General features: G+C 43.8%; 1 protein-coding gene across 2 annotated transcripts in view; it reads left to right on the forward strand.

Annotated features, from left to right (window-relative positions):
- Window positions 1-10,972: 10,972 nt before the first annotated feature.
- Window positions 10,973-25,029, forward strand: part of LOC124013002 (AT-rich interactive domain-containing protein 1A-like) — a 129,140-nt gene continuing 115,083 nt past the window's right edge. For both annotated transcript variants that reach the window (XM_046327107.1, XM_046327108.1), the window contains exon 1: window positions 10,973-12,195. In XM_046327107.1, the coding sequence (XP_046183063.1) occupies window positions 11,302-12,195 (894 nt within the window). In that variant the 5' untranslated portion in view covers window positions 10,973-11,301. The remainder of the gene's footprint in view (window positions 12,196-25,029) is intronic.

Genomic DNA, 25,029 nt, shown 5'->3' on the forward strand with positions numbered 1-25,029 from the left:
GTGCCAACCTTTTATAAATGCCCTATTTGGCAACAGCTATGTTAAGCTCTGCCCTGCCGAGGCAGCAGTGTCTCTCTCAAGGTTCCAGTTCGAGTCTCTTCTCCTCTAAACGTGACAATGTTCCAAATCCTACATGTTCCAAATTCTAGAAGCCGGTTTGCATTCCAAATGTTATGGTCATATTTCAGGGAACCCATAGATAATGTTCTGCCACCTCATCTGGTAATAGTGACAGACCCAATGTGATACGTGAGCTAAGCTTGCTTTGTCAAACATTATAGTCATCATACAGTGCCTTCGGGGAAAGTATTCAGGTCGAAGGAATTGTCCGTAGAGCTCAGAGACAGGATTGTGTCGTGGCACAGATCTAGAGAAGGGTACCAAAACATTTCTGCAGCATTGAAGGTCCCCAAGAACACAGTGGCCTCCATAATTCTTAAACTGAAGAAGTTTGGAACCACCAAGACTATTCCTAGAGCTAGCCGCCCGGGCCAAACTGAGCAATCGGGGGAGAAGGGCCTTGGCCAGGGAGGTGACCAAGAACTCGATGGTCACTCTGACAGAGCTCTAGAGTTCCTCTGTGGAGATGGGAGAACCTTCCAAAAGGACAACCATCTCTGCAGCACTCCACAAATTAGGCCTTTATGGTAGAGTGGCCAGACGGAAGCCACTCCTCAGTAAAAAGCAGATGACATCCCGCTTGAAATTTGCCAAAAGGCACCTAAAGACTCTCAGACCATGAGAAACCTGATTGTCTGATCTAATGACACCAAGATTGACCTCTTTGGCCTGAATGCCAAGTATCGCGTCTGAAGGAAATATTGCACCATCCCTACGGTAAAGCAATCAGCATCATGCTGTGAAGATGTTTGTGAGCAGCAGGGACTGGGAGACTAGTCAGGGTCGAGGCAAAGATGAACGGAGCAAAGTACAGAGAGATCCTTGATGAAAACCTGCTCCAGACTGGGATGAAGTTTCACCCTCCAACATGACAACAACAATAAGCACACAGCCAAGACAATGCAGGAGTGGGTTCAGGACAAGTCTCTTCATGTCCTTGAGTGGCCCAACCAGAGCCCGAACCCAATCATACATCTCTGAAGAGACAAGAAATTAGCTGTGCAACAACGCTCCCCATCCAACCTGACAGAGCTTGAGAAGATCTACAGAGAAAAATGGGAGAAACTCCCCAAATACAGGTGTGCCGAGCTTGTAGCGTCATACCCAAGAAGACTCGAGGCTGTAATCGCTGCCAAAGGTGCTTCAACAAAATACTGAGTAAAGGGTCTGAATACTTGTGATATTTAAGTTTTTATATTTTAGAAATGAGCAATTTTTAAAAATAAAAATCTGGTTTTGCTTTGTCATTATGGGGTATTGTGTGTAGATTGATGAGGGAAAAAAACAATTTGATTAATTTTAGAATAAGGCTGTAACGTAACAAAATGTGGAAAAAGTCAAGTGATCTGAGTACTTTCCAAAGGCACTGTACAGTATAGACATTTTTGTTGGTTATCCTTAGTGGAAGACTCAATGGACAGAGAGCAGCTTTTGCTTTGTAGTGTCTACTCTCTAATTTCTAGGTATTCAGATAGGAGGCGTGGCCAGTCAATCAGCTATCAGTCGGCGATAGGCCAACAAGCTTTCAGCTCAGTTTCCCTTTTTTCAGCATTTCAATGCAAATACCTCAAATCCCACACCCTTCATTACAAACATGCATGCACAAACACGCACACACACACACACACACACAGCCTTCACATTCAGGCTCAGATAATAGTTATCCTTCTAAAGCCTCTGTGCTCCTTTATCTGCTGTTCCCCCCACAGGGACGTTACAAAGCCGGGACTAAGTTTTGTTTTCACAGTTGACTGGTGGTTGGTGGCGGACGGTGTGTTTGTGTGTGTGATGGGAGGGGAGTGTGGTGGTGCAGGAACAGGGAACCCCCAGCATGGGTGCAAGGGGTCATTCCTGAAGTGTGGCGTCGGCCCCACACAGCGGCATGTCCTGTCACACTGTCACAGCTGCACCTCTCCCATGGTAGAGGAGCCACCACGACTACGGCCCCCAGAGGGTGTGGAAGGATGCCTGGTCTGACGCCTGGTTTTTACCTCCCTCCCTCTCCAGCATTCGAACTGCATTTAAAGCATTGCATGCATTCTGTATGTTGACAATGTCCCTGCCTCAGTTTATTCCCAATTTCTCCTCCTCCGTGTTTGTAACTGCATACGTGCATGTATTTCCTCTCTCTCTCTGTCTCTCTCTCTCACTCACTCATCCTTCTCTGTCTCCTGGACATACACTACCGTTCAAAAGTTTGGGGTCACTTAGAAATGTCCTTGTTTTTGAAAGAAAATCATTTTTTTGCCCATTAAAATAACATCAAATTGATCAGAAATACAGTGTAGACATTGTTAATGTTGTAAATGACTATTGTAGCTGGAGACTGATGCTTTTTTATGGAATATCTACATAGGCGTACAGGGGCCCATTATCAGCAACCATCACTCCTGTGTTCAAATGGCACGTTGTGTTCGCTAATCCAAGTTGTTAACCCACTCCTCTTTCTATTCTGGTTAGAACCAGTTTGCGCTGTTCTGTGAAGGAAGTAGTACACAAAGTTGTACGAGATCTTCAGTTTCTTGGCAATTTCTCGCATGGAATAGTCTTCATTTCTCAGAACAAAAATAGACTGACGAGTTTCAGAAGAAAGGCATTTGTTTCTGGCCATTTTGAGCCTGTAATCAAACCCACAATTGCTGATGCTCTCTAAAGAAGGCCAATTTTATTGCTTCTTTAATCGGAACAACAGTTTTCAGCTGTGCTAACATAATTGCAAAAGGGTTTTCTAATGATCAATGAGCCTTTTAAAATGATAAACTTGGATTAGCTAACACAACGTGGCATTGGAACACAGGAGTGATGGTTGCTGATAATGGGCCTCTGTACGCCTATGTAGATATTCCATAAAAAATCATCAGTTTCCAGCTACAATAGTCATTTACAACATTAGCAATGTCTACACTGTATTTCTGATCAATTTGATGTGATTTTCAAAAAAATGTGATTTTCCTTCAAAAACAAGGACATTTCTAAGTGACCCCAAACTTGTGAACGGTCGTGTATCTCTGATCAAACTGTAGCTACTGCTGTTAATACAGTCACAGTATTTAGAATCTCCCTTCATTTGTGCCCTCTGTTGTGGCGCCCTGGCTCACTCTCCAAACAACACAAACACTGTCAACCACGTTAAGAGACTCCGAGGCACAAAGACACATCTGTAAACAATAGGCTGTAACGTGGAGACAGAGGCAATGATCCTATTTTCATTGAGTGTCTCCTCACTGTCACACAGTAGCTGTCACTCAGGCAGTTCAGGGAACCATAATAGTGATGCAGTGCAGTGGAAATGTATTAGTAGTACTGCAGGACAGAGCTGTTTGAATGATGATTTGTACACTCAAGTACTCAAATCCTCCGATGAATATCAACCACTATCAAATCCCAAACTTCTAAATAGACTCGTTGTATTTTCTTTGGGGGGCAACTAGCGGTCCGATTCCTAATCTCAGTCTGTCATGGTTCAGATTGATGTGCAGTGTAAAGGGCTGTTCAGAACCTGGCAGCTCAGTTATTCAATCTGCACCGTGCTAATACTGTCTAACTTGGCATCACATCTCTCATACTGGCCAGCCCAGCCCAACTGGCCGGTCATCCCCTCAATGGACAGGTCTTTCTTCTTTACTCCTTTTCCCTACCATTGATTACAGACCTGGCGCCTCCATCCGTTTGACTCAACGTTCTCCTCTCTGTGTACCATATAGAACCCTTGCAGTCTGATGACTGCCATGTCTGTTTTACATGAGCCAAACAAAATAGATGCTGCTTGCAGGCTCTGTTGTTTTTTTATTTATCTTCTTCCTTCTGTACTTGACACTCCTCTGTGCTGCCCATCGGTCCTTCTCTAAACTTTATTTTGGCCCTGCTGAGTCCCCTTCTGATGACAGCATGCTCAGTGTGATTGCCAAGAACCAACTGTGACTGTTTTGTCACCAGAGGTACAAGCTGCACGGTGTGTGTGTGTGTGTGTGTGCAACCAGAGGAATGAGCACGGTGTGCTCTATGACCTACTAAGGAGCAGTTCTCAGTGTGAGGACAATGATGAGTTCCTACCACTACAGAGACGATTCTCTCCATTCTCTCTTTCTCTCTTCTAATCCCTGTTGAAAGACTGTCTGGAGCACTTCTCTGTCCTTGTGAGGAGGACAGCATGTTTTGTGAGCCCTCTTAACCTTGCAGCCGTGCTCTGTGCTTTGTTTAGACCGGTGGTATCCTTCCTTCTCTCTCTCTCGCTCTCCCTCTCTCACGCTGTGAGATAAATGGAGTGTTTAGAGAGGTGTGTGTGTACGCATGCATGCTTGTCTGTGTTCCAACCTGTTCGACTGCAGTTTTCATACAATATATTCAGGGATTTTTAAGAATGTCCTATTAGCATTGTTGTGAAAGTGTGTGTGTGTGTGTGTGTAGGATCTTAATTTGATGAGAATTTGCAACATTTGATGAGGAAATGCAAACTTCTATTGTGGAGTTAATTCAAGGTTAAAAACAACTTCTGAAGTTTGCAATTTCCACTTAGAAATTTCCGACTTGATTTGCCCTAACATAAAATGTATCAACCCCTACAAAAAATATTCATGAATTCTAATCTACATAATAATTCACAACTCCTGTTGCTGCAAGATTAGGTTAATGCTGTATTAAACTATCTCAAATTAAGATCCTACATCTGTAGCCTATTTCCACATTAGGAGCTGAAAGGATTCCATCTCTGACTGTATACAGAATACCAGCAGCCTCATACTAATATCTGCCTACTTAGTATCTGGTGATACAAGCTGCTGGTGTGTTGGAGGGTGATAACCTCTTCTAGGTGTGAGTTATTCGATGCTGGTGTGTTGGAGGGTGATAACCTATTCTAGGTGTGAGTTATTAGATGCTGGTGTGTTGGAGGGTGATAACCTCTTCTAGGTGGGAGTTATTAGATGCTGGTGTGTTGGAGGGTGATAACCTCTTCTAGGTGTGAGTTATTAGATGCTGGTGTGTTGGAGGGTGATAACCTCTTCTAGGTGTGAGTTATTAGATGCTGGTGTGTTGGAGGGTGATAACCTCTTCTAGGTTTGAGTTATTCAATGCTGGTGTGTTGGAGGGTGATAGACTCTTCTAGGTGTGAGTTATTAGATGCTGGTGTGTTGGAGGGTGATAACCTCTTCTAGGTGTGAGTTATTAGATGCTGGTGTGTTGGAGGGTGATAACCTCTTCTAGGTGTGAGTTATTAGATGCTGGTGTGTTGGAGGGTGATAACCTCTTCTAGGTGTGAGTTATTAGATGCTGGTGTGTTGGAGGGTGATAACCTCTTCTAGGTGTGTTATTAGATGCTGGTGTGTTGGAGGGTGATAAACTCCTCTAGGTGTGAGTTATTAGATGCTGGTGTGTTGGAGGGTGATAAACTCTTCTAGGTGTGAGTTATTCGCTGCTGAGATTGAGAATACTAACCAAGAGATGACATCATTGATAATAACATTGCATTCCTATTTTAAACCGATGAAGTATTTGATGTGGGTATGCATGTATTCAAGTCTGAGCCTTCAGAAAGTATTCATACCCCTTGGTTTATTCCACATTTTACTGTGTTACAGCCTGAATTCAAAATGGATTAAATAGATGTATTTTCTCTCATGCATTTACACACACACTACCCCAGAATGACAGTGAACACATGTTTTTCAACATGTTTGCAAATTTATTGAAAGTGAAATGCATAAATATCTAATTTGCATAAGTATACATGTTAGAATCACCTTTGGCAACAATTACACCTGTGAGCCTTTCCGGGTGCATCTAAGAGCTTTGCACACTTTTATTTTTTAAATTCTGCAAGCTCTGTCAAGTTGGTTGTTGATAATTGCTAGACAGCCATTTTCAAGCCTTGCCATAGATTTACAAGTTTATTTAAGTCAAAACTGTAACTAAACCACTCAGGAACATTGAATGTGATCTTGGTAAGCAACTTCTGTGAATATTTGGCCTTGTGTTTCAGGCTACTGTCCTGCTGAGCTGAAAGGGGAATTTGTCTAACAGTGTCTGTTGGAAAGTAGACAACCAGGTTTTCCTCTAGGATTTTGCCTGTGCTTAGCTCTATTCTGTTTATTTTTATGGTAAAAAACTCCTTAGTCCTTACCGATGACAAGTATACCCATAACATGATGCAGCCATCACCATGCTTGAACATATGAAGAGTGGTACTCAATGATGTGTTGGATTTGCCCCAAACATAACACTTTGTATTCAAGACAGAAAGTGAATTTTCCTTACTTAGTTTTTGGCAACATTGGAAAACCTCTCTGGTCGCTGTGGTTGAATCTGTGTTTGAAATTCACTGCTCGACTAGGGGACCTTACGGATAATTGTAATGAGGTACAGAGATGAGTTAGCCATAAAAAATCCTGTTAAACACATTGAGTGACTGTCAGCGGTGGGTGTAGCTGGTGAATAGAAGTCAGGCACAGGAGAGCAGAGATGAGTGAACAAAGCACTTTACTAAGGCAAATAGTAAGACCAGAACGCAACAGCGTCACCAAAACCAAATGCCCAAAACAAGTAAGGCAGCACAAAGTACCACAAACAAAGTACCGGCTGCCACAAAACACAGGTATACATAAAACTTGGCGCTAACCAGCCAGAAGCATGCCAACCTCGACAATAAACAATACCCCACACACATGGAGGGAACAGAGGGCTAAATACACATAGTAATTATGAGGAGACATAAACCAGGTGTGCAGGATAACAAGACAAAACAAATGGAAAATGAAAGGTGGAGCGGCGATGGCTAGAAGTGTAACGGCTTTCTTCCGTCGAAGGAGAGGAGGACCAAAATGCAGCGTGAAAGTTTTTTTAATAAGAAAACTAAACATGAACACAAATACAAAATAACAAATGTGGCAAAACCGAAACAGTCCTCTCTGGTGCAGAGAACACAAAGACAGGAAACAACCACCCACAAAACCCAACACAAAATAGGCTACCTAAATATGGTTTCCAATCAGAGGCAATGACTAACACCTGCCTCTGATTGAGAACCATATCAGGCCAAATATAGAAATAGACAAACTAGACACACAACATAGAATGCCCACCCAGCTCACATCCTGACCAACACTAAAACAAGGAAAACACACAAGAACTATGATCAGAACGTGACAAGAAGACCGGTGACATCGACCGCTGAATGCCGCCCGAACAAGGCGAGGGACCGACTTTGGCGGAAGTCGTGACAGTGACTCCATGCAACTTATTATGTGACTTGTTAAGCATATTTTTACTCTTGAACTTATTTTGGATTGTCATAACAAAGGGGTTGAATACTTATTGACTCAAGACATTTCAGCTTTTGATTTTTAATTAATTTGGAAAAATGTGGGTATTGTGTGTATTCCAGTGACACAAAAACTCAATTTAATTCAAATTTAACTTCAGGCTGTAACACAACAACATGTGTAAAATGTAAAGGATTGTGATTCATTTCTGAAGACACTGTACATTACCATACAGGGAGTGAGCTGGACAGCCATTGGACAGTTCTCAAGTTGGTACTTCCCTCCTTCCTCTGCACACTCCAGACTAGGTGTTCTACTGCTGCCTGGCAACCAACTGGACACAGCCCAACTGCACTTTATGTGTGTGTGTTTGTGCACGTGTGAGCAAGCCTGTGTGGCAGGCCTTTGTGTGGGAGTGTCCCTGACATTTACTGTGAGCATGTGCGTCTATGACAGCATGTTGTTGAATGAATGTAAGTTCTCTCTCTCTCTCTGTGTGTGTATGTGTGGGAGTGTGTATATTTGGCAGGCTGAAGTAGCGGGCTGCTTTTTAAGTAATGAATGCAAGTGTGTGTGTGTTTGTGTGTCTCCCAGTTATTCCAAAGTCAACTCCAGTCTTGTTAGGAAATTCCACTCCACATTATTGGGTTGGCTTGGCAATAGAATGGCTCCATTCCCAGAATAGATCCCTGGGGATTTAAAGAAATTCTCAATGATCAGTCATCAATTAAGTTCATCAAGACTGACACTTTTACCATTACACGCCTGGGTCAAAAAAAGAGAAACAAAATGTACTATACAAAAAAGTCTCTATGTCTATTTATACATTAAACTTAATGACACAGACTGAGAAAAAAATATGAATGGCTCAACAAGGCCTCTGGGTGAACTTTGTTAAATCACTTACTCTTTGGAAGGAACTGCAGAATTTTATTGGCCAGCGATGTTGCACTCAGATTGGTGTGGGTTTTAAGCTCATAAAAAAGCCCTAAGAATTTCGATTTCATTCCATAATGATGAATTTTGGGTATCATTTACAGTTCAGTCTAGTGTATGTGGTTGGAATGATGCAGTTTTGGATCCCGGTCAGGGGTTGTAACAGTAGTTAGTGGACGCCAGAACAGAGCATTCTCCAGCAATGTGCTTCTTCTATATACTCTCCTAGCAAAGGCCTGTGATGCTGAGGCAATACTGAGTGCAGGTCCTCTTGCTGTCAATTGCATGACTAAATAAAAAATGACCTCATATCATTCATTCCAACATATGTTTTGAAAATCTTCCTTGTTATAGCATTATGTTTATCCCATCGACTTAATGTTTACTCCACATTTTAGAAATAATGTTGTTCCTTGACACATTGTTTGTCTGTTGTTTTACCAGAGGCCTCCAATCAATACTTGACATCAAAAGAAAAAGTAGTTACTGTCTTTATTCCCCTGGCATGTGTCCAGGTCTGTATCCGTGGTGATGGTGCAGGGACCCAGGCCACCAGGCTGGGGGTGATGCATCATGGTGGGGTACAGAGTAAACACTCCTAAATCACCATCATGGGACAGATGTGACTGTGTAAGGAGCCCAATCTAAGTCTAAGCCTTCATAACACTTCATAATGTCTTTATAGCACCTGATTCAACCGGTGTTATTTTGAGTGGTTGATGACTTGAGATTATAAAGCCCAGAGGATGGTTGTAGTAGTTCCACCCGAAGCAGAGTGTCCGCCTCAGTCTCATGAGAGTTGAGTGGGTATTGAGTGAATCTTTTCATGTTCGAATGGGACAACACATAAATAGATGACTTTATGAAGACGCTGTATTGTATTATGACTACCAACAAACACCTTATAATATATCTGTTTTATTCTGCTATAGTATATTTAGCTCACAATAAGCCAAACTAAACGTAAATATCCTTCTACCTTATAAATCATTCATAATGCAACAAATGAATATAGCGGTTTGTGGAATCCATGTAAGACAAAGGCACTGGAGCTATATTTTCCTGGACTGTTGTTGACTATACTATCTATTAAGTCTATAAAGAAGTGTGCAGACAAAATATATTTAAACCCAAATGTAACAGACTACAATAGCAGTAAATGGGGGAGGATGGAAAATGGGTAAAAGTTGGTGATGAACACCAAGTTTATGCTAAAGAGAAAAAAGAGAGAGATCCCAACCCCCTTCTCTCCTCTGTCTGCCTCTCTCTATATTCTAGCAGCACACAGCAACACTCCTCCCTCCCTAGCCAATATAGTCAGACAGGCTTCTGACCCCCACACCTCCTTCCCTCCCTCCCTCCATCCCTCCCTCCTTTTACAACCTGTCTGTCCTTCCTCCCTTAATGCACATTTCAGAGAAAAAAATAATAAACAACATTTCAACTAAGGGGATCCCTTTCCCATGCTAGTCAGTTGTATAGGCCTGGCTGCTGTAGCTCATCGCCAGAAAGCCCTGCATTGTAGAGGAGAAAAGGGTTGTGCTGAGCTGTGTGCTGTGCCTGCGCTGCCCATCCCCCATGTACTGATAGCAAAGTTCTGCTGCTTTTGCAAGCAGAGAGAGGCTGCTGCTAGGAGAGAACACGAGGCAGGCAGGCAGAGAGAATGGGGAGAGGGGGTGGGGAGAGAGAGAGAGAGAGACAGAGACACAGAGAGAGAGACAAGGAGACAGAGAAAGAGACAGAGAGACACACACATACTTTGTATGTTGTCTACCTCACTTGCTTTGGCAATGTTAACACATGTTTCCCATGCCAATAAAGCCCTTGAATTGAATTGAGAGAGAGAGAGAAAGCAGAGTGGCGAAGAGGAGTGTGGCTGTTCTCATTTGATTATTTACATTATGCTTTCTCAAAATCTCCTCTTGATTTATCCTATAGGCTATTCTATGAAACTAGACATACCATTCAATGTAGGATTTTACAGTGGCCTACAGTTTCTCCCTCTCTCTCTGCATTTCTCTTTTTTTAATCTTCACTTCCTGCTCTGTGACTGGCTCAGTCCATCCCCCATCCTTCTTCCTTTTCTATCCCTCTCTCTCTCAACACACACACACGCACACACACTATAATTTCATGCTTTCCTCTCTACAGATCAAGCCCTCTGCTTCTGCTAGTTCTCTCATTCTCTCCTGGCACATGGAAGGAGTCACTCACAAGCGTAATACTCTGTTACTGTATGATAAGACGCGGTTATAAACATATACTTCTACTGTCTTTAGAATTATACAACAGATCCCAGTAATATCTTTATGTGTGTGTCTACTCTGTATAAAGTGGAAAACAAAATGCATTATAACTATGCAGATTTTTAATAAAGTTCTTATTTTCATAATCGCAGAATGAAGATTTGAGGCAAATATATCGCCTCCAATGAAATTTAACTAATGATTTAAAGATGCTGTGGTTGTCCACAAAACAGAAGCAGTGTTGAATGTTATGAATTATGTTACATTTCCAAGTCACATTATTTATCATCTTCTGCTAGAGTCTCTAGTTCTATAACCCCTTCAAATGAATGTAAACCAAATACATCCTTTATTCATCCCTGTTTGTCTTATCCCAGTCGCCTCCTGCCAACTGGTGAACTCCGCTCCGTGTTTTGCGTTCGTCTGAACGCTTCAGTAAAATGGCTGTGTCTCTCGGAGCCTCGTGCTGGTTTGGTCGGTATCTTGCTGATACTCTCGTTCTGTAACAGAAAGCCTACCCACATTTTCTGTCGGGTCATTTAATTCCCTGGATTCTTATTTATATACTTCCAGTAACTTTTCAGTCGAATCGGAGACGGGCGTGGATGCCGGATTCGGTCCGGAGGTAGGGGGAATGATCCGGGACACGGGTACATTGTTATAAATAATTGTATTTATGTTCAATGCTATTCAGAGAGCTCGATTGTGAGTGACTCGCTGTGAGAGAGGCAGATAGGGAGATCATGGCTGCGCAGGTCGCTAGCGTCGCCACTCTCAACACTAGCCCGCCATCCGAACTTAAAAAGCCGGATCGGGACCCACTGGAGGAGTCGGTACCGGGAGAGAAACAACATGAAAATAAGGAACCTGGATCTGACAACGGATCTCCGGGCCAGAAGGATCTGCAGGACGGGGCCGATGCTGGAAATGTAGGGGGAGGAGGGGAGCCTGACATGAAGAACGGGAACTCGTCCAGGGTGAATAATAATAACAACCAAAATGATACGGGGGGACCGGAGGGGAATAACCACCCCGGGATGGGCCATCACCACCAGGGCTCATTCCCTCCACCTCCTTACGGGTACAACCAGCACTACAGCCGGGGCCCTTTTCATCAACATGGCGGACAACAAAGCCCTGGCATGGCAGCTGCAGCGGGGCCGGCAGTGCAGTCAGGCAACATGATGGACCCATACCCGCCCAACTCACAAGACCACGGCTTCCCCAACCATTTTAACAACTACAGCCCCTTCCCGAACCGGACTTCTTATCAGGGCCAAGGATACGCCATGAATTCCCCGCGTAATAACCAGCCCCCGGCGGCTGGGGGGCAGCCAGGCAAGCAACAGCCAGCAGGCGGAACTGCTGCCTCGTACAATAATCAGAGGTATAACATGGGAAACACACAGCCCACGTCTACCCCGACATTAAATCAGCTCCTAACGTCTCCCAGCTCTACGAGGAGCTACCAGAATTACCCACAAGGAGACTATAGTAACCAGGAAGGGGCTGGCAAGGGAGCAGCAGATATGGCCAGCAGTCAGTATGGTGGGGGTCATCCGGGTTGGCAACAAAGGAGCCACCAGCCGCCTTCTATGAGCCCAGGGAACACGGGACAACCTCTGAACAGAAACCAGGTAAACTTTCCCTCAGTACTGGTGCACTTTGAGCAAGTTACACACAGCTCTGTGTTGTGGTGGACCAGCCTTTGCCAATGTAGCGAACCGTATCTAGCTCTCTAAAATGGCTGCCTCTCTGTTTTCTCCCTTCACCACCTCCTATAAGAGCATTTAACCAGAGAAACAAGCCATGTCTGTGCTAAAATACCAAACTCTCCGAGCTAGGAAAGATTTAGCCAGGTTCGGGGACACGAGTGTGAGGAGAAATTGGGCCAAAGGTGTTTTCTTTCTTTGCTTACCAGAACTTGTACTTCAGCTTGGCAGTTAATTCCCCAGCTAGCTATGTCGCTAAAGAATCCCTGCTAAAAATGTATTCATACACGTTATATTTTGCCCCTGTATCTCCGAGTTGTACCGCCAGTAAACACAGCCGTGATTTGAGTGAAATCCGTTTTGTGTGAGATTTGAATTATGGAGGTAAAATCCTGCTGTCAAAGCCAGGAGACAGTTGGTCTTCGGTCGACATGCTGGCTGACATCTGATTGGCTCCCCATTCCCTGCTCCTGGTAATTTGTAATTGCATTATAACGCTGCAGAAATCAGCCACATCAGCTCTGGCAATGTCAACATGATATTACTAATGTTATTCACCTGCTTTAGCCTGTTTTAACGGAGTATGTTGCATGACATTTCGCCTGAATGAAATGCAAACAAAATATTGATTTGTATTGTGGTCAGCATGCAGCAGCCTACATTTTATTTTTGTGTCCATGCATGTGAAATAAAACACTGCAAAATATACTTTCTGGATGGTTTCATTGAACACATGATGTTGTGTAAGTCCCTCTAGTAATTTGCATGATAACTGTGTTGCCTGGCACTGAAATAATACATTACTTGTATTTGTTTAGCGTAAATCTAGGTAAAATCTCAGCCGTAGACTACATGCAAAAATACTGTGTTTATACTTCCACATGCATGTACAGCTCCACAGACAGATTGGAGATGTGGCAGAGCTCTAGTGCTGACTCTGGAACAGCAGAGGGAGTAGGTGTGACTGTTTCCCCAATGCTAGAATAGTGCTCATAGCTGATCTCGGATCAGCACTAAGAGGAGAGACTGGAGTTCTGTTGGAGAATCTGACTGGTGTTGTGTGAGAGGATCTGAGTGGCTGGATAAGTTGTTGTGTTTACAAGTAGCCAAGGTGTTAGCCAAGTTACTATGATTACTTTCACGTGATGCTACACTGTGTAACCATGTCAACAGACTTCCTGTTTTAGAATGTTATCAACCACATGTAGGCTAGGTGAGAGTTAACCTCCTGAACATTGAATAGCCAGGCCTATTTGACATTTCTAACTTCTTTTTGAAGTTTAGATGGAATTTTTTGATTTCCGTTTCTTGGCAATTATGTCATTTGCACGTGTTGTTCACATGATATTCAACGTTAGGGTTTAATGTGTTTAAAAAAATAAGCATTTTAAACAAGTTATTGGTTAGCTCAGTGGTTTCCAACCATGTTCGGTTACTGTATCACCAATTGAATTTGGCTCTGCCCGCTGTACCCCAGAAGTACCCCCTCGTGCATTTTAGCAGTAGGCCCATGGTCTCGTGAACCTTCTCGAGTACCCTCTGTGGATAGGCTAAGTACCCCCAGGGGTCCAGGTACCCCTGGTTGGGAACCACTGAATTAGTTGATGATGACTGCTACATTTTTCGGCAGTCTGTGGACTGTTCTTTCCTCTGTTTTATTCCTCTCCCCAAGAGACACTGGGAACACCTGTCTCAAAGACACTTTCATTCCTTCTCCCAGGTGTTTGTGGACTCCTGTTCCTTCTCCTGTAGGCCAAGCTGTGTAGTGGACAATTTAAAAACTCGGGACTGCAATTTGTGATGCATTCAGCCACAGCTCTGCATGTGGAGCTGCTGGAGAGTTGAAGAAACAGAGTATTACGCTGTTTCCAGTGCCATTCTTCTCTGAGAGCCTTGTGTTAAATCCAGTTATGTTGTTAAAATCCATTGTGTGATCGACGTGTGTTATTCTTGAATTGTGCTGTTCACATACTCGTGCTCGCACAGTTGCTACATCGGAATATAAATGCCATTGCCTCTCCTCAGCCTTCTCATTAGTAAGCTGTGCCTGCCTAGGCTACAATATCACTGTTAGTGACAATGTGTTTCAGTTTCTGTATTTGGAGTTGATGTATTTGTACAGATCTATGGACAGAGGTCATCGCTGTCTATTTCCCTAAACGATGCCCAGGTTGTTAGGGGCCTGGTGCTGAGACTCTGGGGCTTAGAGTGAATGGAAAAGTTTTGCTTGCTCTTTTGGGGTCGGTTGGAGAGGCTCATTTTCTTTGAGGCAAATATGAAGGTGAGAGCTGTCTAGCCTAATGCCTGTCTAATTGACCGCAGACAGACAGACCCAGGCCCTTTCTGTGAGAGAACAACACACACCAGGCTAAAATCACATCTGGTTGGTGTCCAATAAAGTTTGTGGCCATTTTATTTTTGTGACAACACAAACTCTGGATAATTTGAAGCTACCAACATGGACATATGGTAGTTGGCCACACATTCAGCTCGACCAAGGTTGCGTTCGTGTGTCTGTCTGTGGTACTGGAGTTTGACCGAGGGGACCTTGATGTGCTGGACCAAAGTCTAGGTGACGTCTCAGTTTGACCGGACTAAAACTAGTCTGGCCATACTGACAGGTGATGGCTTTACCAGTTTCTGGAATCTTCTAGGTAAATATTGATAGGAACATGATTACTGATTTTTAAGGTGAAATGTTGTCAGTCTCTCAGCAACCAAGATGTACTGTTTGGAGGTACTTGAGAGGACCAGGGTTGAGAAACACTGCTATAGCCAGTGATGTGGTGGGGACTGCGAGGTGTGCTCTACTATATTGTGGCTGTGCACTGAAGGATTCTTTTCTGTCTGTGTCTGCAGTGCTGAGTAATGATTATCCACACGCCAAACGGCCAGGACAGAGTGCTGCCTCGTTTGTGTGTGTGCCATGTGTGACGGGCTGATCCTGTGTGTGAGAGGGGGAGAAAGAGTGTGGGTGATCCCCAGGGGAGGGGGAATGTTTTTGTGAATGATCTTTGGCTGCCTGTGACAGTTGTGTGTGTGTGTGTGTGTGCGTGCGTGCTTGGCTGTGTGTTCCCGCGCGGCGGATGCCTCGGGAGGATCTTCTCTCTGTGACCGGCTCAGTGCTCCACGTGCCACCAGTTATCTGTCTCTCCTCTTCAGTCAGACAGACCAGACAAGTGGTTTTCCGCCCTGAGAGAACAGTGTAGGGGGTGGTGCATACGGACTACAGTTCCTCTCTTTCTCGTCTTTTGTCCCCCTCTTACCCTACAGTATTCTCTCATTCCACACGTGGTCCACCACTTTTTTCCTGCCCTAAAATCAGGCCACTCTTACCCCCCCCCCTTCCCACCCTCAAATCATTCTCTCCTTCTTGTACTTGAACCAGCCACTGCCCTGAGAGCAGTGGTATGGGATTGGGGCCATGCTAGTGGTCTACCACTAAGTGAAGCCTACAAGATGGACTGGAGGTCCATGTGCAGCTTAAAAACAAAGGCTAGCATTTATTTAGGACTACACACATTTCAAATAAAAATAAATAAAAAATAAGTGCAAACCCATTCAAATCTGTCATTCTTCTCGTCTCTCCATGTTTGGGCAAAATGTCAAACTTGGGCTGTTGCTTAACTCCAAGGTTGGAGTGTAAGGGTAATTCATTTATTTTGACATTTAGGTGGTTTATCTTTAAAAAGCACTAGATTAGCATAGTTATATGCTAGCGTGGCTGCAGACTTAATTTACGTGACGTATGATGTGTGTTTTATCGAGACGCAGATTAACCTTTAAATGTGTGACTGCAGAGTGGAGAATGGCGGTTCAGCTGTTGATTCTGGGGTGTAGGTACATTTTGTTACTGTACCTCACAGCTTTTCATACACAGCTCTGCTCAGGCTAGCTCTCTGTGCTAAAATGCCATTGGCTTCATGAGGGATGGGAAAGCGGACGTTGCAGAGTCTCCTTGCAATGCATTTTGGGGAATACCATTGAGGTTTGAGCAAACCCAAATCTATATTTCACAAGTTAAAGTGAAATGGTACAGTTACTGACTGTCATTTGTTTCTACTGCTCTGAAACCTGTTTAGTATTGTTTCTCCTTGAGCCTCTGGCTCCACCACCATGTAGACCAGGTATAAGGGTGGCAGGCTGCAGTGTTGATATCTCCCGCCATGCATCAACCTCTCCACGACCCCACAATTTGCATGTCTCAGGCCTAACCGTTGCTTAGCGAAATGTGTGTGTGTGTGTGGCTGTTGTTGCTTCGTTCCATTGCAGTGCTGGATGTGCAAATTCACCAGTCCAACGGTTCTACTCCCCCCTCTGAGGCGTGCTTACCTATAACGGCGACCAACTACCGCTACTTGAGTCAGTTGAGACTAGGGAGAATGGAGTCAGTCAGGTGTTGTCTGACTGTGTGTGTTCGTGGGTTAGGTGTGTAATGCTTGTGGTCCTTCTGTAGCTCAGTTGGTAGAGCATGGCGCTTGTAACGCCAGGATAGTGGGTTCGATCCCCGGGACCACCCATACGTAAAATGTATGCACACATGACTGTAAGTCGCTTTGGATAAAAGCGTCTGCTAAATGGCATATATATATATAAATGGCATATATATATATATATATATATGACCCAGACATACAGTGGGGCAAAAAAGTATTTAGTCAGCCACGAATTGTGCAAGTTCTCCAACTTAAAAAGATGAGAGGCCTGTAATTTTCATCATAGGTACACTTCAACTATGACAGACAAAACGAGAAAAAAATTCTAGAAAATCACAATTTAGGATTTTTAATGAATGTATTTGCAAATTATGATGGAAAATAATTATTTGGTCACCTACAAACATGCAAAATTTCTGGCGGACATAGGCTCCTCTGTCCGCCATTCGTTACCTGTATTAATGGCACCTGTTTGAACTTGTTATCAGTATAAAAGACACCTGTCCACAACCTCAAACAGTCACACTCCAAACTCCACTATGGCCAAGACCAAAGAGTTGTCAAAGGACACCAGAAACAAAATTGTAGACCTGCACCAGTCTGGGAAGACTGAATCTACAATAGGTAAGCAGCTTGGTTTGAAGAAATCAACTGTGGGAGCAATTATTAGGAACTGGAAGACATACAAGACCACTGATAATCTCCCTCGATCTGGATCTCCACGCAAGATCTCACCCCGTGGGGTCAAAATGATCACAAGAACGGTGAGCAAAAATCCCAGAACCACAAGGGGGACCTAGTGAATGACCTGCAGAGAGCTGGGACCAAAGTAACAAAGCCTACCGTCAGTAACACACTACGCCGCCAGGGACTCAAATCCTGCAGTGCCAGACGTGTCCCCCTGCTTAAGCCAGTACATGTCCAGGCCCGTCTGAAGTTTGCTAGAGAGCATTTGAATGATCCAGAAGAAGATTGGTAGAATGTCATATGGTCAGATGAAACCAAAATATAACTTTTTGGTAAAAACTCAACTCGTTGTGTTTGGAAGACAAAGAATGTTGAGTTGCATCCAAAGAACACCATACCTACTGTGAAGCATGGGGGTGGAAACATCATGCTTTGGGGCTGTTTTTCTGCAAAGGGACCAGGACGACTGATCCGTGTAAATGAAAGAATGAATGGGGCCATGTATCATGAGATTTTGAGTGAAAACCTCCTTCCATCATCAAGGGCATTGAAGATGAAACGTGGCTGGGTCTTTCAGCATGACAATGATCCCAAACACACCGCCCGGCAAACGAAGTGGCTTTGTAAGAAGCATTTCAAGGTCCTGGAGTGGCCTAGCCAGTCTCCAGATCTCAACCCCATAGAAAATCTTTGGAGGGAGTTGAAAGTCCGTGTTGCCCAGCAACAGCCCCAAAACATCACTGCTCTAGAGGAGATCTGCATGGAGGAACGTGCCAAAATACCAGCAACAGTATGTGAAAACCTTGTGAAGACTTAAAGAACACGTTTGACCTCTGTCATTGCCAACAAAGGGTATATAACAAAGTATTGAAAAACTTTTGTTATTGACCAAATACTTATTTCCCACCATAATTTGCAAATAAATTCAGAAAAAATCCTATAATGTGATTTTCTGGATTTTTTTCTTCTCATTTTGCCTGTCATAGTTGAAGTGTACCTATGATGAAAATTACAGGCCTCTCATCTTTTTAAGTGGGAGAACTTGCACAATTGGTGGCTGACTAAATACTTTTTTGCTCCACTGTATCCTTAAGCACCCTCTGTTCCTGCCTGCCTGGCTTGGCCCTGCTGGCTTGGTTCAGCTGGGTATTTCTGGCATGTAAAGGGTAGCGTAGTGACTGAGTGACCAACTTATTATCGTACGGGGGTCATCCAGGCCACTGAGGACATCATGTGACCTGTTGCTGTGGCGTCATGGGATTGTCTTATCTGTTTGGCTGATGCATTAAACAGACCCACTCTAATGGCTAAAATAGAAGCTAGCCGTATGGGCCACAAAGCCTATTTATCCATGACAGTACCTTTTTAAAACCAGAATAATTCTGCTGCAAATGTCTTACGTTCTGGGTTGGTGAAAACAGCGTGGCTAATGAAATTTGAGCAAGGAAGGATATTGATGGTTGGCCAATCAAAGATCTGGAGTTATTGTAGGGTTGTACCCCATGGAGTCCAACCACCAGCAGCCCGGGCCTCTCTTCAGGATATGAAGGACCTGGCTAGAAGATGGGTGTGGTGTGAGGGTGACAGGTCAGTCTCCTGTCTCTGACCTGATATTATACTGCCTATAGAACAATACAAAGCCAGAAAAAAAAGAGTTGTTCTGTCAAATGGGAGAATACATTTTGGTTGCTGAATAGATACAATATACCTGTAATATTGTGTTTGGTGTATGACAGCTACAGCTTTGTGTTCTTCTCCCAACCTAGGCCAGACAGTACTTTACAGACAATATTGGGAAAGTCCCCCATTTGAAAAAAGGGTAGCTATCTAGTCTCATAGTAGATTTCAACATTTAGGTGACTTGTCCCGTGGCACAACGGGCTGTGCCAAGTGAAAGCTACCAGCCCGAAGGTGAAATTGACCCGCCCCCACTGGACATGATCAGCTCACAGGGAAGAGAAGGATTCTCACAACAGCCTCGTCTTTATTGTAGGTTTTAGGCTCAATGCTAAAGGCCTGCGAACCTTGTTTCATCCCGGTAGCTGCCAACAGGTGCAAACGAAGCTGCTTTAATCCATGGTGTGTGGGGGCTCCTGTGTTTAATCCTTTTGTCCTGTAAATCTTTAGGCTTTTTGCCAACAGCTGGAGGAACATCTGGGCGTGCTGTAGTAGTAGTGTGGTACATCAGTCCTCACTCCCTCCCCAGACGATGGGGGCCTAAGCAGGAGAGGAGGTATTTGTCTTGTTTTATTCCAGTCTTCTAGCGGTCTGCTTAGAGTCCTAACCAATGCTGTTGTAAGAGTGGCGGGCATGGGTTTAACTTGTATACAGTTGAAGTCGTAAGTTTACATACACCTTAGCCAAATACATTTAAACTCAGTTTTTCACAATTCCTGACATTTAATACGAGTAAAAACCCCCAGTCTTAGGTCAGTTAGGATCACCACTTTATTTTAAGAATGTGAAATGTCAGAATAATAGTAGAGAGAATGATTTATTTCAGGTTTATTTCTTTCATCACTTTCCCAGTGGGCCAGAAGTTTACATACACTCAATTAATATTTGGTAGCATTGCCTTTAAATTGTTTAACTTGGGTCAAATGTTTTGTGTAGCCTTCCACAAGCTTCCCACAATAAGTTGGGTGAATTTTGGCCCATTCCTCCTGACAGAGCTGGTGTAACTGAGTTAGGTTTGCAGGCCTCCTTGCTCGCACAAGCTTGACCCCAAGTATGCTTGACCCATTTGCGACCAAGCTTTGACTTCCTGACTGATGTCTTGTGGATATATTGAAGCAACATCTCATCATTTTCCTCCTCATGATGCCATTTATTTTATGAATAGCACCAGTCCCTCCTGCAGCAAAGCACCCCGACAACATGATGCTGCCACCACTGTGCTTCATGGTTGGGATGGTGTTCTTCAGCTTGCAAGCCTCCCCATTTTCCTCCAAACATACAATGGTCATTATGGCCAAACAGTTCTATTTTTGTTTTATCAGACCAGAGGACATTTCTCCAAAAAGTACGACCTTTGTCCCCATGTGCAGTTGCGAACTGTAGTCTGTCTTTTTTTTAATGGCGGTTTTGGAGCAGTGGCTTCTTCCTTGCTGCGCGACCTTTCAGGTTATGTCGATACAGGACTTGTTTTTCTGTGGATATAGATACTTTTGTACCGGTTTCCTCCAGCATCTTCACAAGGTCCTTTGCTGTTGTTCTGGGATTGATTTGCACTTTTCGCACCAAAGTACGTTCATCCCTAGGAGGCAGAACGCGTCTCCTTCCTGAGTGGTATGACGGCTGCGTGGTCCCATGGTGTTTATACTTGCGTACTATTGTTTGTACAGATGAACGTAGTACCTTCAAGCGTTTGGAAATTGCTCCCAAGGATGAACCAGACTTGTGGAGGTCTACAATTTCTTTTCTGAGGTCTTTCTTGGCTGATTTCTTTTGATTTTCCCATGATGTCAAGAGGCACTGAGTTTTAAGGTAGGCCTTGAAATCCATCCACAGGTACACCTCAAATTATGTAAATTAGCCTATCAGAAGCCTCTAAAGCCATGACATCATTTTGTGGAATTTTCCAAGCTGTTTAAGGCACGGTCAACTTAGTGTATGTAAACATCTGACCCACTGGAATTGTGATACAGTGAATTATAAGTTAAATAATCTGTCTGTAAACAATCGTTGGTGAAATTACTTGTCATGCACTAAGTGTATGTCCTAACCGACTTGCCACAACTATAGTTTGTTAACAAGCAATTTGTGGAGTGGTTGAAAAGTGAGTTTTAATGACTCCAACCTAAGTGTATGTGAACTTCCCACTTCAACTGTATATTTGGTTTGTTTACATTAGCTCTTTAACAGGTATGGATGGTTGCAAACCCGCTCTGACAGGTGACTATTTGGCCCACCAGATGTAATATTTATGTTAAAAACCAACGGGTAATTGACCGTTAATAGACATTTTTGTTTTAGCTGTTGTGTTAGTTTTTTTTAACAGTTTCACCAGCTTTAGCTATGGGCCTGTGATAGTCAGGGGGACAGGGAGGAAGACTGATGTACTGGTATAGAAAGTGTTGTTATGGGTGTTCTTTAGCTATGGGCCTGTGATAGTATGGTGCCTGTGATAGTCAGGGGGACAGGGAGGAAGACTGACGTACTGGTATAGAAAGTGTTGTTATGGGTGTTCTTTAGCTATGGGCCTGTGATAGTCAGGGGGACAGGGAGGAAGACTGACGTACTGGTATAGAAAGTGTTGTTATGGGTGTTCTTTAGCTATGGGCCTGTGATAGTCAGGGGGACAGGGAGGAAGACTGACGTACTGGTATAGAAAGTGTTGTTATGGGTGTTCTTTAGCTATGGGCCTGTGATAGTCAGGGGGACAGGGAGGAAGACTGACGTACTGGTATAGAAAGTGTTGTTATGGGTGTTCTTTAGCTATGGGCCTGTGATAGTATGGGGGACAGGGAGGAAGACTGACGTACTGGTATAGAAAGTGTTGTTATGGGTGTTCTTTAGCTATGGGCCTGTGATAGTATGGGCCTGTGATAGTCAGGGGGACAGGGAGGAAGACTGACGTACTGGTATAGAAAGTGTTGTTATGGGTGTTCTTTAGCTATGGGCCTGTGATAGTCAGGGGGACAGGGAGGAAGACTGACGTACTGGTATAGAAAGTGTTGTAATGGGTGTTCTTTAGCTATGGGCCTGTGATAGTATGGGCCTGTGATAGTATGGGCCTGTGATAGTATGGGCCTGTGATAGTATGGGCCTGTGATAGTATGGGCCTGTGATAGTATGGGCCTGTGATAGTATGGGCCTGTGATAGTATGGGCCTGTGATAGTATGGGCCTGTGATAGTATGGGCCTGTGATAGTATGGGCCTGTGATAGTATGGGCCTGTGATAGTCAGGGGGACAGGGAGGAAGACTGATGTACTGGTATAGAAAGTGTTGTTATGGGTGTTCTTGCTCCTCTTCGTACATCCTGGTCAGAAAGCAGTTGTCCTGTTTCCCGAGCATGTGGGAACACTCACTGGATTAGGCCTGTTCAGGAGGTTTACAGGTTGAGTAGTCCTGTTTCCCGAGCATGTGGGAACACTCACTGGATTAGGCCTGTTCAGGATGTTCACAAGTTGTTTCTTAGAGTTGGTTTGAAGTAGCTGTACTAAATGGCTTAACATCCATGTTTGACGTACGCAAAACCGACCCGCATGTCATAGGGCCTAAGTGACAGTGACAGCCCGTTTTAATGGAGGCCCTGAATGCTCGAGCCCCAATGTGCATGTGTGGAGGGCTTTACAACAGAACAATAGTCTCTGTAGGTTCTAGGCCATGTGGCTGATCAAATTAGCAGGACTTGTTTATTGTCTTCCCCCAGCCCATCTGTTTGAGTCCACCGTGACACACAGACACTGGGCGAGAAAGGGCGCACCAGTATAATCAGTCCCTTCCACCGCCCTCCCAGGCCCAACTGGCCCTCCCCTGGCCCTCCCAAGCCCAACAGCTCAACCTTCTCTGCCAGGAGTGCTCTGGCTTTCCTCTATGCAGATTAGCCATGTGCTAATTTCATTTATTTATTTATTTGGGGGATAGAGGGGAAAAAAAGGGCAGAGGGAGGGAGGGAGGAGTTTCCTCCAGTGATTGCTTAGATGAGTGGACAGAAAGAGAGAACAGTGTGTGGTAGAGAGAGACAGAGGGAGGGTGTCTGGCTTCTTATCTTGTGGTTGGCTCATAAACCTTTGTGTTCAGCTGCTATCTTTTTACTGTCATGCTCACCAGTCAGCTTAGAACTGAACTCAGAATGTCGGCTACAATGGGGAAAAGTCATGCTTCTGCAAACTCATGTGGAATACACTATATTCCTTTTTTGGGGAATGTAAGCAGATAATGGGAATGGTAGGTTTATTTACAATCTTGTAAGATTCATCATGAAGAAAAACATTAATGTGGAGGTGTTGAAATACCGACCTTGGTGTGTTTGGTGTAGGGCTGACCTCATTTACTGATCGATTGTTTGGTCGATAGGCTGTTGGTCGACTGAGATTTCTTTAGTTGAGCAGTTGCAAAAAAAAAACATTTTTCTGATTTGCGCAACAGCTCTGGTGGGCACTCCTGCAGTCAGCTTGCCAATTGCGTGCTCGCTCAAAATTTGAGACATCTGTGGCATTGTGTTGTGTGACAAAACGGCACATTTTACTGTGGCCTTTATTGTCCCCAGCACAAGGTGCACCTGTGTAATGATCATGCTGTTTAATCAGCTTCTTGATATACCACACCTCTCAGGTGGATGGATTATCTTGGCAAAGGAGAAAAGCTCAGTAACGGATGTAAACACAGTTGTGCAAAAAATTTTGCACAAATTTTGCACATTTTGAGCCTGTAATCGAACCCACAAATGCTGATGCTCCAGATACTCAACTAGTCTAAAGAAGGCCATTTTTATTGCTTCTTTAATCACAACAACAGTTTTATTATAATTTATTTAGTCTTGCTTACAATATCCAAACTGTAAAAAACAAGACATTGTAATCTAACAGCACCTGTTAGTCATACATAATATGCTGCAGCATTTGCTCCTGACCTTCCTGTTCTTCATCTCTAGTAATTTTCCACAACTTGTCCCCCGTTTCAAGTTTGTCACATGACAGCATAATGGATGCAGATGACGCGTTAGGGGTGTTATGAGGTTATTGATGTGATTATGATATGCTATAGGTCAGGACATATTGGTCACGTGCATGTGACGCTAACGAATCACGTAAGGAGATCAAGGGTTGAGGGAATAGGGCCAGCATACCAATTGCTTGCTCCCTCAACTTGAGACTGGCATTGTGTTGTGTGGCAAAACTGCAACCCGTGTAACAATCATGCTGTTTAATCAGTTTCTTGATAATCCACCTGACAGGTGTGGCATATATGGACAAAGGATAAAATGCTCACTAACAGGGATGTAAATAAATTTGTTGCCAACATTTGAAAGAGTTAATATGTTTGTGCATTTGGAACATTTCTGGGATCTTTTTATTTCAGCTCATGAAACATGGGACCAACACTTTACATGTTGTGTTTTATATTATTGATCAGTGCAGTTTATTTCATTAAAAGGACGTTAAAGTTGTCCCCTATAAAAAAATAACCTGATTGTCTGTTCTTTCAACTAATCGATTGGCAGGCATTTTAAGTGTATTTTTCCATATATAGACATCCTCTGTGTGTTTCAATAAAATAAACGATATGCATTGAACTTGTCTGATGCTTAAAGCTTATGGTTTGATGAAATAAGACAAATGCCTCGAGGGCGCCAGAGATCTAGAATATTTTTTTAATGGTGACGTGACCTCAGCAGAAGTCAGGGCATTCTTCTTGGGATTCGCAGAGTTGTTGTCAAGGAAGTGAGTTTGTGTTTTACCGTCAACCAATCATGTCAATGCGGACTTGTACAGCGCCCTCTGCGTTGTTACAACATTTGGGCGGCGCATGGGGAGTTGGCCTCTGGAGCCTCTGTCACACCATCCATGTGGACAATCCGACCACATCTTTCAGATCAAAAGACTGGACTACTGACGTTATCTGCCTGAGGGAGTTACCAACTGGCCCCTCTGTAGCGACGTTACCTGAACGCCCATCTGGGGTCCGCT

The sequence above is a fragment of the Oncorhynchus gorbuscha genome, linkage group LG24 (assembly GCF_021184085.1).
Source record: "Oncorhynchus gorbuscha isolate QuinsamMale2020 ecotype Even-year linkage group LG24, OgorEven_v1.0, whole genome shotgun sequence".
Classification (NCBI taxonomy): domain Eukaryota; kingdom Metazoa; phylum Chordata; class Actinopteri; order Salmoniformes; family Salmonidae; genus Oncorhynchus; species Oncorhynchus gorbuscha.